The sequence below is a fragment of the Tachypleus tridentatus genome, chromosome 7 (assembly GCF_004210375.1).
Source record: "Tachypleus tridentatus isolate NWPU-2018 chromosome 7, ASM421037v1, whole genome shotgun sequence".
Lineage (NCBI taxonomy): Eukaryota > Metazoa > Arthropoda > Merostomata > Xiphosura > Limulidae > Tachypleus > Tachypleus tridentatus.
In genome coordinates, this window is record NC_134831.1 from 131,282,457 (window position 1) to 131,299,332 (window position 16,876).

General features: G+C 34.2%; 1 protein-coding gene across 2 annotated transcripts; it reads left to right on the forward strand.

Moving 5' to 3' along the window:
* The first annotated feature begins 1,256 nt into the window (after positions 1-1,256).
* On the forward strand, positions 1,257-15,011 carry LOC143256612 (tubulin beta-2 chain-like). Of its 2 annotated transcripts, none has more exons than XM_076514032.1 (8): positions 1,257-1,444; positions 4,153-4,261; positions 4,680-4,790; positions 5,241-5,485; positions 6,987-7,340; positions 10,115-10,254; positions 11,266-11,408; positions 12,601-15,011. In XM_076514032.1, exons 1-8 carry the CDS (start codon positions 1,388-1,390, stop codon positions 12,840-12,842), a joined length of 1,401 nt encoding a protein of 466 aa, XP_076370147.1. In that variant the 5' UTR covers positions 1,257-1,387; the 3' UTR covers positions 12,843-15,011. The 2 variants fall into 2 exon arrangements, with proteins under 2 accessions (XP_076370147.1, XP_076370148.1); XM_076514033.1 differs by lacking the exon at positions 1,257-1,444 and adding an exon at positions 3,228-3,729.
* Positions 15,012-16,876: the final 1,865 nt, after the last annotated feature.

A 16,876-nucleotide genomic window follows, 5' to 3' on the forward strand; every position in this document is an offset into this window, starting at 1 on the left:
CGTTAAGTATGAAGCCTTTAAAATTTATTCCACAATCCACTACATATGTTATAATAACCAGTCACAATGTATAACTTCTGCTTCTAATTATAAACCTGTGTTTAAAAGTTTGCTATTTAAAACTATTTACATCATTCTGATACATAAGTGTGCTACACCTAATTTTACTTTTTTGAAATATAGTTTCACTACATTCATCTTAAAATTAAACTTGTCACTGAACTGGGCAAAAGAGCTTAATCTAAAAAATACTTAATAAATATTTCTTTTTTTATTATTAATACCTACCTGAACTGTTGTGAACCTTACCCCTTTTGACATAAAATACGAAAATATAAATAATACTGTTTTAAAACGAAAAACAGTTTTCGAGTTTCGTTTATTAAAATGATGTATTGGAAAGTTTCAGCTTCTCAATTTTACGTATTTCGTTTATTAAAATGATGTATTGGAAAGTTTCAGCTTCTCAGTTTTACGCATTTCGTTTATTAAAATGATGTATTGGAGAGTTCAGCTTCTCAGTTTCACGCATTTCGTTTATTAAAATAATGTATTGGAGAGTTCAGCTTCTCAGTTTCACGCATTTCGTTTATTAAAATGATTTATTGGAGAGTCATCATCACCCACCGCCAACTCTTGGGTTACTCTTTTACCAACGAATAATGGGATTAACCATTACATTATAACGCCCCCACGGCTGAAAGAGCGAGCATGTTTGGTGCGAGTGGGGATGCGAACCCGCGACCCTCAGATTACGAGTTGCACGCCTTAAAAATAATTACTTTTAAATACGATATGATATAAGTGGTATTTTATCTCTTTGTGTATTTATTAAAACTGTTGAATATTTTTAGGCTCAATTAACTACTTTCATTTTGTGTGAGTAAAGTAATGAAAATAACATAAGTTTCAAAAAATTAATTCATACAGAATAAAATAGTTATTGAAAAATATAAGAAACGTAGTTAAACAATAACAAAGGAACAGTTATAAAAATAATAGGTCAAAAACAAATATATCTGCCACCTCTTAAAAAAGGATGGAAAGGTTTTCACTTACACGCAAACTCACTTTAAACTTTAAAGTTTAAAAATATAAACGATTGTAGGGAACCGTATGCACATCGATTGCCCTTTAATACTAAGAACCTTACATAACTAGTGTGATTATTATGTTTATTACAAGCAATTTAAAACTATTTTGCTTTTTACGAATACTTTTTCTAGTTATTTTGGGGACTTGACGTCACTGTATCATCAGCCAATCATAAGAGCCATGACCTAGCGCAAGAAGATAAGTGTTACTTGTTATCTCTGGTTCGACCTTTTATAAGAAGTAATAACACCATTCCGGCAGACTGACAAAACTATTTTCTGTGCTCAACATCATGAGGGAAATTATTCACGTTCAAGCGGGTCAATGTGGTAACCAGATAGGATCTAAGGTAGGAATGTTCTATTTCGCAGAAAATATGTACACATCTATGAATACAGGCGTGTACGAAACAATAATATATCAGCTCTTATAGCCACGTGTTGTTGTAAACATTCTGCTCTTTTCCGTGTTTGAATCCTGTATAGTTACTGCTCATATCACGATACAATTAACAAATAACTGCCTAGCAACGTGGATAAATATGTTTTTGTTGTTGTTTTGTGGTTTTGAATTAAGCACAAATATACACAATGGGCTATTTGTGTTCTGCCCACCACGAGTATCAAAACTCGGTATTTAGCGTTATAAATCCACAGACATACCGCTGAGCCACTGGGGGGCCTAATAAGATCTCAAATCGGTCAAGTGTGTGTGTGTGTGTGTGTGTGTGTGTGTTTTCTTACAGCAAAGCCACATTAGGTTATTTGCTGAGCCTACCGAGGGGAATCGAACCCCTCATTTTAGCCTTGTAAATCCGTAGACTTACCTCTGTACTTGCGGGAGACAGATAAATATGTTTTATAACTTGTTTCAACAGTAAATGATAATAACAAGTACTCGATGCTCAACAAATAATAGGGTAGTTTAGTACAAAGATTATAAGTTTCATCAAACTAATATAACTGCAGTTAACATGAGAACATGAATTTATGATAATTTACGTTTTTCAACAATTACAATAGGATTTGAACAAAACACGTATAAACAAGTTCGTTACTTACATTTACTCCAACTTTTCTACAAAATAGTTAACTTTTAAAGGACCATTAGTGTAGCACACGCACATTTTATGTTCTTTACTGAGACAGTAACCCATGCTGCACTACAGAAATTCGAAGATCCACTTGGAATACATAAAGATCCCGTCGCATCAAACATGCTCGCCCTTTCAGCCGTGAGGCATTGTAATGTTACGGTCCATCCCACTATTCGTTGGTAAAAGAGTAGTCCAAGAGTTGGCAGTAGGTGGTGATGACTAGCTGCCTTCCTCTCTAGTCTTACACCGCAAAATTAGGGATGGCTAGCGCAGATAGCCCTCGTGCAGCTTTGCGCACAATTCAGAATAAACAAAACCAATACTTTAGGTACCAATAACTAACTTAAAATCGTAATTGCCACAATCAGTTAAACTCGACTGTTGTTAATCCATTGCTATAAAAGTGGTCATTAAATGTTTTATGAGTTGTTTTCTTATGTAAATTGTATACCAATTTCATCTGTGAAATATTCCGAGTAGGTGTTGCTCATATTTTAAAAGATCAATGTACCTACCAGTTATCTATCGAATTGCGAATGAATCATACTCTGATATCTTGGTACTCGATATTTCTGAAGATTTTGTCACGCGTTTTTTTTCCTTATCAGAGAGCAGAGAGTTCTAGAATTGTTTTAGTTTAATAGACGTCAAATAGTTAGAGATATCTCATTTTTTGAAGCACGTGGAGATAGCGACAAACGAGACAATGATCGATTTTCGAACTTTGAGACTCCTCCCAGGTATATTTTCTGACTTCTTTGTAAACGTTTTACAACTGTTATCTTCGACCAAGATTATATTACACTTATCTCAATAAAAGTGGATTATGTTTTAATTTGCTTAACCTCCCACGGTTTAATATGTGCTACTTGTGTTTGTTTTTGCTTTCGCAAGACACTTGAATGCAACTGCACTAATTTCTTATTCTGTTTGTTTTTTGTTGTTGCATATACCATTGGTACAAAACATATAGATCTGATACACAAACGAACAAAAGCCACTATCTCCACCCTTTATTACAGATGTCAGAGTTCGCAAGAAGTAGACTTAAGATACACACAAGTTTGAGAACTAGTTATAAACCTTGTAAATAACAACTGAAGTGTAAAACAATGCTATCAAAATAAAGCATATATATAGCGTTTTTTTATCTTAACGAAATAACAACAAGTTCTCTATTACAAAGTGAATAACCTAAATCACTCTACAGTTTCGTTTGACAAAGTTACGACGTGTTGACACAGATCGTAAACTCCAATAAACTGACAGTCCTCTTCCACAATGATTCTTTATCTTATGTTCGTCTTTTGTTAAGCAAAAGGCTAGACATTGAGCTATCTGTGATATGATGGTATCGAAGCTCACTTTTTAGCGTTCTAATACCCCGGACTTACTGCTGATCCATCGCAAGGTGTATACGTCACGTAGTAATACTATAAACTGTTTAGTTTCAGGTTTGAAATAGCTGCTCTGTAACATTTATTGCCACCTGGAAATTAAATCATATTTGAAAGTAAAAGTGCAGAATTTAAACAAAGGTAAACTTACGTTAAACGTTGTGTTTAATGTTCAATATTAATGCTTCATTTTTTTAGAAGGTTGGAAGAATTCTCAGAAGTGTCGTTTGTTTTATATTGTTATTTTTACTATTGTCATAGTTTTTGGGAGTAATATTGGATATTTTATATTGTTATTTTTACTATTGTTATAGTGTTTGGAAGTAATATTGGATGTTTTATATTGTTATAGGTTTGGGGAGTATTATTGAATGTTTTATGTTGTTATATTTACTATTGTTATAGTTTTGGGGAGTAATATTGGATGTTTTATGTTGTTATTTTTACTATTGTTATAGTTTTGGGGAGTAATATTGGATGTTTTATATTGTTATTTTTACTATTGTTATAGTTTTGGGGAGTAATATTGGATGTTTTATGTTGTTATTTTTACTATTGATATAGTTTTGGGGAGTAATATCTGATGAACATGGAATTGATCCTAGTGGAAATTATAAGGGAGACTCGGATCTTCAGCTGGAGAGAATAGACGTTTATTACAATGAAGCTTCAGGTGAGACACTATTTATAGTGTTTCGTATGCATTAAAATGAGAAATATTTTTAAAAACTTTCTAACCATAAATATGTCAAAATTCAATTCAAACTTACTCTAAAACTCAATAAATATTTGAAAATTCCAGTTTTTATAATAAATCATTTGTCATGGCCAGTTTATTACTGGGAATGATTTTAAAACGTTATTTCTATGAAATGACATTCGTTTATGTTCCACACGAAATCTTTCATGGCATCTTCAACTGTTAACAAAACCTCAAAACTTAATAGTTTTCTTCTTAGTGATTAAGAAACATTTCTCAGTCTTATGCATTGTAAAACAATAAATGATAAAGTTAAATATAACTGTACCACTTAGTGTTGCCGCTTTTACTATTACAATCAATTTTGTTTAATTTTTCATTATTTGACCAGGAGGAAAATACGTTCCTCGAGCTATTCTGGTGGACCTGGAGCCTGGGACAATGGATTCGGTTCGATCTGGTCAGTTCGGACAGCTATTCAGACCCGACAACTTCATTTTTGGTAAACATTTCTGTTATTTATGTTAATGAAGGCTTAGGGTCTTATTTGACATTTCTTTCTTCATATATGTTTCAAACTTAGAAGTACCTGTTCAGTACCTACGATTACATAATTATTTTATTTATATTAGCTGCATGACATTTTATGTTCGCCGTCATTCGATGCTTGTTTCTCGTGTTTGATTAACTCTAAAAATAACAATTTACCTTCTTACTAACGAACAAACATTACACGTTCTGGTTTATTTTTTCCAAATTTCTCATGTTTTGTTTTATTATAGAATACCCTGCTAAAAGAATAAGTAAACAAACTAATCTATTATTGTCAACTATTGAAAGTCCATAAACCAAATGAAACGACCGTCAGACACTCCAGGGGTTGAACTGTAGAAAAATAGTATGTTTACTCAACAGTAATTTGCATGTTTAAAGTGAAAGTTTTGTTTACCAGGTCAGAGTGGGGCTGGTAATAACTGGGCTAAAGGACATTACACTGAAGGCGCTGAATTAGTGGATATAGTGATGGATGTGATGAGAAAAGAAGCGGAAAGTTCTGACTGCTTGCAGGGTTTTCAAATGACCCATTCACTAGGTGGCGGCACAGGTTCTGGTATGGGAACCCTCCTTATTTCTAAGATTAGAGAAGAGTATCCAGACAGGATTATGAGTACGTTTTCCGTGTTTCCTTCTCCTAAGGTACGTGACTTTCAAATAAAAAAAAACCTAAAAAACAAAGAGAAATTATTTTTGGAGTTATTCAAAAATTCTCAAATGTTTTAAATATAATTTTTCATAAACAACCAGTGGTTTTGTTTTGTTCTTGTTTAATCGGTTATTGATATCGTTAATCCATGGTATGTTTGTTTGTTTTAGAGCAACGCCATGTTGAACTATGTGCTGTATCCACCGCGGGGAATCGAATTTTTTTGTGTTGTACTTTCGTCCACTTACCACTGTCCAACACAAGAAACACATTATGTAGCATTTGTTTTCACGCACAATTGATCACTTCCCCGACGAGGGGCCAAAAGCAGCATAGGGTTTACCTGTTTTAACCATTTCCTCCACTATACATTAGTCAGTCAGTCATTAAACACTAAAATGGTGTCACACAACATTGCATTTTGTACCGTTGTGACGTCAGTAAAACGTGCGCATGCTATGAGTCACAAGAAGAATTATATACACTGGAGGATACAATAAAGCAGAACATATGAACTTCAAAAGCATGTGCTAAAAATATTTGTTACTCCTAATTTGTGTTTTATTTACTTTTGAAACAGAACACTTTCTGGAACCCTACAGAAGTACATCTAATATTAATTTATATTTTGAAAACACTTGAAAATAAACTTGTCTTAGTTAAACTCCCCAGTGCCTCATTGGTAAAGCTGAAGACATATAACGATAAAAATTAGTTTCGATACTCAAAGTGGAAATAGCACAGATAGTACATTGCGTTGATTGGTTGACTCGTTTTGAATTTCACGCAAAGCTACACGAGAATTCACTACGCTAGCCGTCTATAATTCAGAAATAAAAGACAACGGGGAAGGCAGTTAGTTATCACTATCCACCGTCAACTCATGGGCTACTCTTTTACCAACAAATTATGATATTGTCCGTAACAGATAATAACGCCCTTCCCTCTAGTCTTACACTGCTAAATTAGGGACGGCTAGCGCAAATAGCACCTGTGTAGCTTTGCGCGAAATCTAAAACAAACTAAACATAAAAAAGTATTAAAGAGAAACGAATCGAACTTTAAAAGCATAGTGTTATTTATCATATTGTTAGAGCTTTCAATTAAGTATTAAACATTCGTTTGAATACCTGACAAAAGTTGTATTATATATATATATGTGTGTGTATATCTCATTTTGTTACTTCCATCAGAACACAAACCAATATCAGAATTTTCTCACCATTATTCAATTGTTAAGAATATTTTTGTATCAAATTAAGGTATTACAGTAATTGTTATAGAAAGGAATTCGAGTTAGTGACTGTGGTGAAAAAGAAAAACATATTTTAGTCACAATATAATAATGAAGCATGTTTTGTTTATTAAATGTTCGAATACTAGAAAGTTGTTTAACTAAATATATGTGTGAACAGATCACTCTAGTGTGTATTTAACGCATTAAAGTACAAGTTACTCAGTGATAGTGATTACAAAATTAATGTTTATTTTCAGGTATCCGAGACTGTAGTAGAACCCTATAATGCTACATTATCTGTACACCAGTTGGTAGAAAACACAGACCAAACGTTTTGCATCGACAACGAAGCTTTGTACGACATTTGCTTTCGTACTCTCAAACTTAAAAATCCTTCATATGGTGACCTGAACCACTTGGTGTCAGCCTCTATGTCTGGTGTCACCACATGCTTACGGTTTCCTGGTCAATTGAACGCTGACCTTCGTAAGCTTGCGGTCAACATGGTACCATTCCCTCGTCTTCATTTTTTCATGCCTGGGGTTGCTCCGCTCACTTCTAGAGGGAGCCAGCAGTATCGCGCTGTCACAGTGCCGGAGCTGACACAACAGGTGAGATGACAACTTCAGGGACAAATACATTTTTCCATCCACTTGAAACAATTAATCATTCGTTGGGCCTAAGAATTAATTGGGTTTGCTCCGCTCACTTCTTGTGGGAGCCAGTAGTATCGTGACGTAACATGCCGGAGTTAACACTGAACTACTCTCCATGCCTAAGAAATTATTAATTTAATTATATGTCATTTCACATGTTTGTAATGTTCTAGCAGCTGACGTAAGACAGACAATTTATATATATATATGTATGTATACTAATTTGTTTTAACCAAAAATAAGTCGAAACAAAAATAAAAACCCTGCACTAATTGAAAGGGTCCCAAGGTACAAGCTATAATGTGCGATATAACAAGTATCCTAGGTTTTGGAGGTGACTGAAGAAGTAGGACCCAAATTGCGGTGGGGATACATTGGCTAGCAGTCTTTACCTCCATTCTCCAGTCTCACATAAAGAAATAAATTAAAGTAGAGGAATAGCAATAGAAACTAAAATTAAAGTAAAAGATATAGAAATTAGGAGAGCGAGATGTGGGTGTTCAAGCCCACAACGTCCCACATCTATATCACCCTTTACTGCCTCAGACAGTTGTGGGAAGGTGACTTCTCTCCCAAGTAAAGAAGAAGGAGAAAAAATTATATAAAAAATAAAAATAAAGTACTACTATTTAATAGTAAGTAAGTTAAACAAAATTATCTTTTGAAGTTAGCATTCCAGTCCCCGTTATGGTAGAAAGGCACTAATTGGTAGCCCAGTAAACAAATTATACTAGTGTGAAAGGTCCCATACAGTTAACTAAACTAACTAGTATAACTTCCAACCATCAACAGTATTAATATTCTTTAAATATATTATCCTAAATTTGTTGGTTCTCATATAACCTCTAAAATAAAAATATAATGGAAATATGTAATAACATAAACGTTACCCCTAAATGAACGGCATTTCACGCGCCTACTTAATACCTTTCTATGTGTACCCAGAGTATGCTCATAACCTGAGAAAAAGAACACATCACAATGTGGTTAATTTGTGTATATTAGCATTTTACTTATTATTTTTTTTAACACTAAATATTCATTAAAGCAAAAGAGGCGAGAAAAGACTACTATATAGTATGTATAAAAAATGTTTGTATTTGACTAAGATAACCTAATAATGTAAAATTATCTAATTGTTTATTTCTAGCGTAAAGCATCCGCGCTCTGTTGCGCTCTCAAAGGTCTCTCGTTGTTCACAGAGACCTCAGTGCACCATTCACGCTGTTTTATTATCCCCGATTACTTCTACAGTTGTCCCCCGCTAGTACACCGGTAAGTCTCCGGATTTACAATCCTAAAATCAGGGGTTCGATTCGATGGGCTCAGCAGATAGCCCGATGTGGCTGTGCTATAAGAAAAACACACATATTTCTACAGTTACCTGGCGGAAGTTCTTTGCACACAAAAAAAATCCCGTTAGAGTATCTTCCCTTAACTTCTAACAAAGTGAGAGATGTGCTTGATCTTACTAGTTTCAACATAGCGACCGTGGGTTTCCAAAAGAGAGCATAAACATAAAATTTGATGTTATATTTAGGTTCAGATAACCTTAAAGCCCACTCAATGGGCCTTCCAGGCCCTTGTAGCCCCTATTAACACATCGTTACTACTATAACTATCCCGAGAGTGTACGTACATAACAAACAAAATCCTTAGAACACCCGAGCACTCAGATGCTAAATTTATTTCTGCTAATTTATAAGTGGTGGTATGAACATGTCCCTTCCTGAGTCCTAGAGAAGTTTAGAACACATAAAGTTGACACCAGATTTCTTTCCAGAAATCCTGAACGCATGCTCCAAAACCTTCATCATGCCTTATCCGAACTTGATATCCCCCTATTTGGAGGGATTTCCAGGCCAAGACTGTTGATACTTTCTTATATAAAAGCAATAAAATTTTCTAAAGTCTTAATGTAACAAGTAAATTCACTAAAAAGTGTAAATGTTTCTGACGCACCTTCGTATATCTCTTTATTGGATTATTTTTCGTTATTTATGGACAAAATAAACATAAAAAACTTAATAACTCACGTTGAAAAGTGTTTGTTTGTTATTGGTCGAAGCTGTGACGATAATGAGTTGATTTAAACTTACACACTATCTTCTTCAAGCTTAGTAAGCTTACAATTTAAATATTTAATCCGGCTGTCACAAGCACGAGGAAGTGTTATTATTATACATAGAAACGTGTCTTTAGGTGATGTCGAATGTCACTAGAATAAAGAACTTAAGGATGTTTTATTTTATTTTATTTCCGGGTGTTAACACTTGAGGCTTCTAAACTATATTATATTTACAAATGTATTTGTCTTGCTTTTAAAATCGATTAGATTCCTTCTCCTAAAACAGTAAGATAAAACAAAGTGTGTCAGAGCTTTCAAACACGGTGAAACTAAACCTGTTAAAAATCTGAGAAAACAAAGAAACTGGAGCTACACAATGTGCATACATAGAGCACATTGAACCAAAACTAGTTGTTTTAGACAATACAATCAACACTTTCTGGCAGCAATGTATGATCAGCAACCTGATGTGCAAATATACACTAGTTATTTTTTACCAAAGACAACTGAAACGGAACGTACTTCTTAGTTGATTAAAGATGAAGCATTTCCTTAAACCTAAAAGTTACGTTACTTATATTATGTATTTCTACCTGAAAAAAATATCCTTATCATTGTTATATTAACTTTGTTTTATATTTTATCCATGCTTTGTGTTTAGATGTTTGACTCCAAGAACATGATGGCAGCGTGTGATCCTCGACATGGCCGTTACCTCACTGTTGCTGCCATATTTAGGGGTAGAGTGAGCATCAAAGAAGTAGATGAACAGCTGCTCAACATACAGAACAAGAACAGCAGGTTTGTCATGTTATAATCTCGTATACAACTCACTTTGAACTGTGTATGTACAGTCTTCCCCTATTCATATATTACACTGTTTATATACAAGTGTAATTACATCTGGTTTTACAAATTATTAAATCTGAACCGAAAAGCTGAATTTGTTAAAAAAAAAAAACATTCTTCAGATTTAATTTAACTTGATATAAGTAATTGTTCTAGTTGTTATAGAAACATATTCATGTATCGTTTTATAGATTAATATGATTGCTCTTAATATATATTATCAATCTATTGGAGCTGGTAGGTAACGACTTTTCGATTTCCGTTTCAATGAGTGGATGGAGAGCTTTGAAGTCTGTCAAATGATATTATTTATTTAGTATTTTTTCATAATTTCAACAGGTATTGCACGTGGAAGAAAACAAAGCGCTAGATTGTTCTATCCTATTGCTTTGTTTCCATAAGGTTCATAACTCGTGAGCTGCCATTTTCAAAAATCGCTTTTAGGCTTAGACACAAGATGAATTTTATATCCTCGTACTTACCCCCTTCCCCACCAGTGACACACAGCGGTTATTCTGTGGACTAATAACGCTAAAAACCGGGTGGACTCAGTACAAATAACTTATTATATAGCTTTGTGCTCAGCTACAAATAAATAAACCCTCGTAGTAGAAAAAACAATACTTCCATATAATCAGAACTTCGAATATATGAAGCTTATGCAAAGTATCCAATTGTTCCTCAAACAGCTTGTTTTTAACCAAAGAATAATCAACGTAAACTGTAATTATTAGCTTACAAAAATGATCCCAAAATCGACGAGAGTTCCATTCAAGACTGAACATTTAGAAACATTATTATGCTACATTCTGTATTTAGTTCTTAATGAAAATACTTCGTGACTATCGTACACAGCCTTCTTAATTAAGGGGCCTTTTTCAACTTCAGAAACGTGCGCACATTTTTACCTTTTCGTATGAAGGTATTTACATTGCTATACCTCACTTATTTGTTATTGTTAAGTTATTTCGTCGAATGGATCCCTAACAACGTTAAATCAGCTGTCTGTGATATCCCGCCACGTGGTCTCAAGATGGCGGTTACTTTCATTGGAAACTCCACAGCGATTCAAGAAATATTTAGGAGAATAGCTGAACAATTCACAGGTAACTTTCAACCAGTGTATTGCTTATAGCAAAATATCTTTTAGTACGATACCTAAAATGTCAAGCAGTTTATTTTTATTACCTTTAACGGAACTAACAAAAAACAAAGTAATATTTTTTAAGAATCAACTATAATTATTCTGTGTTATACACTATTCAATAATGACAGCTTTTAAAAACATTTACTTACGTCCTAATCTTTCTTGTGATATTAGTTAAAGACTTTACTTTTAATCTCTTTGTTGAAACAGCAAAGCTAATATTAAACGTTTAGTAATTTGTGTGTGTGTGTGTGTGTGTGTGTGTATGTGTGTGAGTTTTGTTATGGCAAAGCCACGTCGGGCTATCTGCTGTAAAAAGCGAGGGGAATCAAACCTCTAATATTAGCATTGTAAAGCCGAAGACTTACACCCCCAGTGACACAGCGGTATGTCTGCGGACTCGTACTACCAGCAATCTGGTTTCGATACCCGTAGAGACAGATAGCCTGTTATGTAGCTTTGTGCTTGATCCCAAACAACCTAAGACTTGTCTTTGTCACATCGGAGAACTCTACTAATTTAGCTCATACAAAACATGATAGCTCTGTGTTTATTTTCAAAGTTCACTAGCTCAGTAATTTTATACGTTTTTATAATAGTAAGTTTTAGAATCCATTATGGACTGGCATGGCCAGGTGTTTAAGGCCCTTGACTGGTAATTTGAGGATCGCGGGCTCGAGTCTCCGTCAACGAACTTGCTCGCTCCTTTCAGCAGTGAGGGCGTTATAATGTTTCGATCAATCCCACTATTTGTTGGTAAAAGAACAGCCCAAGAGCTAGCGGTGGGTGGTATTCACTATATGCCTTCCCTCTAGTCTTACACTGCTAAATTAGGGACGGCTAGCGCAGATATTCATGGTGTAACTTCGCGCGAACTTCAAACCAAGCATGTATTACGTTAATTAAGTATTATGATTACTAGCCAATGTATTAGATCCGCGTGTGTCGTATTTCTAACGTCATGTATGCATCCTTATAATGCAGAGAAATAATGTTCTCGGTGAAGAGAAACAAAGGTGAAATAGAGAAATAGTAACCCTATTGCAAATTTACTTGCACACAGGATAAAAATTTCGCGAGAGGGGAGTTGCACATCGCGTAATAAAAATGTTTTTTCATTATCATATAAGCAAGAGTTCCTTTTATTTCAGCCATGTACCGGCGCAGGGCGTTCTTGCACTGGTACACGGGAGAAGGGATGGACGAAATGGAGTTCACTGAAGCTGAATCTAACATGAATGACTTAGTGTCTGAATACCAGCAGTACCAAGAAGCTACCGCCGACGATGAGTCAGACTTTGATAACAACGAAGAGAACTTACTGGACGACAATCCTGCAGTCTGTGTACCTCCACCACAGATTTCTCAACCCCAACGTAATTATGTACACTGAATGGAAGATATATAATCCTGTAACGTTCTCTCATCACTAGAAGTTTCGGTCTTAGCAAAGAAGAAACGTGAAGTCTTGTCCATATTTCATGAACATCAGTTATTATCATGTATTACTTCAAACAGTTTGGCTTCTGAAAAGTACTTATAAAGAAATATTGAAATAATAATTTCTTCAAAAACTTTGTTGTGAATACGAAATATTTCAAACATCATCATGGGCATAAAACCACCGTAAGAACCAGAATGTGAAAATATATAAAAATATTGACTTAACGCATAAATACAAAAATATAAAACAAAAGCTTTGTTGAAAATATTTTGTTGGTTTCAGAGTTTGGAATAAATATTTTAATAATAAAGTTAGCCACAATAAAAGTGAGGGCAAAATATTATTTGAAATAAATTTATTATTGGTATCTGAAGAGAAATGGCTGTTTTTATCCAAGTTCATTAATAAAGATATGAATAATTATAATTCCCCCTTCAGTGGCATAGCGGTGAGTCTACAAACTCACAATGCTAGAATCCGGGTTTCGATACCCATGGTGGGAATAACAGAGATAGCCAATTGGGTAGGCTTTTGCTTAATTGCGTGTATTTTTTTGTGTATTTTTCTTATAGCAAAGCCACATAGGGCTATCTGCTCAGCCCACCGAGGGGAATCGAACTCCTGATTTTAGCGTTGTAAATCCGGAGACATACCGCTGTACTAGAGGGGGGCCGGAAAGTAACAAAACAAAGTATAATAAGCGAATAAATTATTAACATGACGAAAAAATGTCTCCCGCCAGTACAGTGGTCAGTCTATGGGCTTACAACATTAAAATCAGAAGTTCGATACCCCTCTGTGAACTCAGCAGATAGCCGGACGTGCTATATGGAAACACACACACGAAACAATGATAGAAAATAGTACAGTATTGTCTCCAAAATTTTATTTGTTTCTCAACAGAACGAAAAAAAATGTTATTCGTGAGCGGGAAAGAATTTTTTTTTTTTTCGAATGTGCTGTTCTTTGACAATTTGCACTAAGAAATGCCGCCTTATCCTTCCAAACATGTTTCTTCTGTTACGAATTGTCGGTCCCCAGAGGCTTCAAAAACGACACATCATCAAGTTTCTGATTTCACAAGTTCCTGTTAATGGTCTCAGTTCCCAAGCATCTCACTGAGAATTTAAACTACAACCGTAGGAGCTGAATGAAAGATGGGTTTTATATTTAGAAATAGCGGGAAGAGAAAAAATGAATTTAAAACAATCCTTACATTTCTAGTAGATACGTTATTTCAAACCAAAAGATTGTTTTAATTTTAGGGCTACTTGAGTTACTCTTTTACCAACCAATAGTGGGATTGACCGTACATTATAACGCTCCCACGGCTAGAAGGGCGAGCATGGTTGGTGTGAGCGGGATTCGAGCCCGCAAACCTCGGATTATGAGTCGAACGCCTTAATACGCTTCGCAACGCCGGGCCAGAAGCCAAAAGAAGTAATGTATTACCGTTTCTTCTTCTCTTGATATTATGAGGTTTATGAAGTTAATTTGTGCCCGCAGGAGTATTTGGCGAAATCAGTTTAAAGCCAACAAATTTATAGAGTGATTATAACCTAAACTTCAGTTTATGAATTTGACGTTTATAAGGATACTTCTGTGTAAAGTTAATTTGATACATGGTTTAAATACACTGATTTATTTAATGACCTGTAATAATAATATTATTAGTTAATAGTTGTCATATTTTAGAAGTTAAGCACTATTATCAAAAAACGTTAAGATCGTCTTAGCTGACAGACACTGCCTCTTAATATAAATGGATTTAACCAGTAAATGAAATATGTATTATCAGTTATTGAAATCTGTATTATTATTAATTGAAATTTGTATTATCAGTTATTGAAATCTGTATTATTATTAATTGAAATTTGTATTATCAGTTATTGAAATCTGTATTATCAGTTATTGAAATCTGTATTATTATTAATTGAAATTTGTATTATCAGTTATTGAAATCTGTATTATCAGTTATTGAAATCTGTATTATTATTAATTGAAATTTGTATTATCAGTTATTGAAATCTGTATTATCAGGTGCGTCATAGCGTCTCGTAGAATGGCTCCGAGTTTGTTTGTTTGTTTATTTTTCAAGTAAAAACTTTTAGGTCATAACTCTTTTATCTTTTGATTAGTTTCATTTCTAACAACAGTTTTGGATTAATGGAGTTAATGTATTTATCCACACTCAAGGCCTCATATATTAATTTACTTTAATACTGCACTAAGAATTTCAGTTTGAGGGTAGGCTTGTGAAAATCCTGATGAGCAATAAATCTAATCGAGTACACGTGCGCCCCATGCGTGTTATTATTGGCGTACACACATATAGCTAATAAAAAACACACAAGAATCCTCAATATCCACGGCTGTAATGATATTTAAAATCGGTCAAGAGATGGATTGAGCTAAAATTTGTACTTGAAACAAAACTCGGAGCTAATCCATCAGCTCCGGTGTCACAAGAAAAGGGGGTTGTCACAGGTTAATTTACTCAAATTCTCCCAAAAAGAATTTCAGGTGCCACGACTATTGAGGATTCCCTCTTGTTAAAAGGTTGTCGTTCCATTATTATGTCGCTCCAAAGTAAAAATTATAATACTTAAAAAATGTAAATAAATTGTTAATTGCAATATTTTCCCAAGATAAAACTTTACAGATACAAACCTACTTCTAACGAATTCTTGTTTATACCGAAACGATTAAAGATAATAAAAGATTCGTGTTTAAACTATACCGAAAAGATAAAAATAAGCTATTTAAATTTAACATCCCACTAAATAACATTTTATAACCATTACCTTTAAACAAACGCTAGTTGATAATTATACGTGAACAAAATAAGATTATATTAATTGAAGTACAAAAAACACATTGAAGAAAATTCTACGTCTTTAATTTCCATGCGTTTCATACTTTAAGAGTTAACTCGTGAGCAGTAACTTTATTTGTACGTAATTTATATGGCCTCTGAAATAAAAAATAAAGTTTTTTTTTGTTGTTGTTGCTAAATTAGAACTCATGTTACTCAGGATTTCCTGGTTAACGAATGTGAAGCCTAATGAAGCGAGACACTGGCTCTTAATTTTTTTTCTGTCTGTTAAGAAACGTGAAAGCAAAAACAAGAAACAAAGAAAGATAATGAAGCGTAGAAAGTTCATGTCTTTAAGCTTATAGGAAACTATATTGACAAACTCATATGGCCTGTGCTGCTACTTTCGATGCCTGTTTGTTTTCTTTTTCATTTTCATGTGTTCTAATCTAAGTACACTACTCGGCCAAAAATATGTGGACACCCGGCCATCACACCCATATGTGGTTGTTGAACACCTCATTCCAAAACCATAGGCATTAATATGGAGTTGCTATAACAGTCTTCACTCTTCTGGGAAGGCTTTTCATTAGATTTTCCTTTTCCCTTTAAAGTAATTTTGTAAAATAATCCAACTAACCTTATGTACAAATTTTTTCTCACATATTTCAGGACATCTCCTGTAACTAACTGTGCTATAACAGAGAAGCGTCTCAGTGACTTCAGGTGCTGTCGGTTTGTTATTTTGTGGTGAAGCACAAAGCTACACAATGGGCTATCTTTGCTCCACCTCAACACAGGTATTGAAACCCGGTTTCAAGTGTTGTAAGTCTGCAGAAATATCGCTGTACGATGGGGGACAGTGGTCCTGTCGGTTGAGTCTGAACAAATGAAGTCAGTCAGATTATGTGTTGACGATAATTGTTCACTTGTCCCTTGTGTAACGTTTTCAGCGTACATGTTGTGTACATGTACTAGGTGTTTTATGCATTGTTACTGCATGTTTTATGTTCGTATGCTAGACATACAGTTGGATATATTTAATATTTTGAGCTACACTATGGTGCCTATTCTAGGACCTGTTGTTTAATTTACACAAAAACTATTATAGAACTATTATAGGCTCATAGTTATATATAAACTAAGAAATTCATTCACACATGTATTT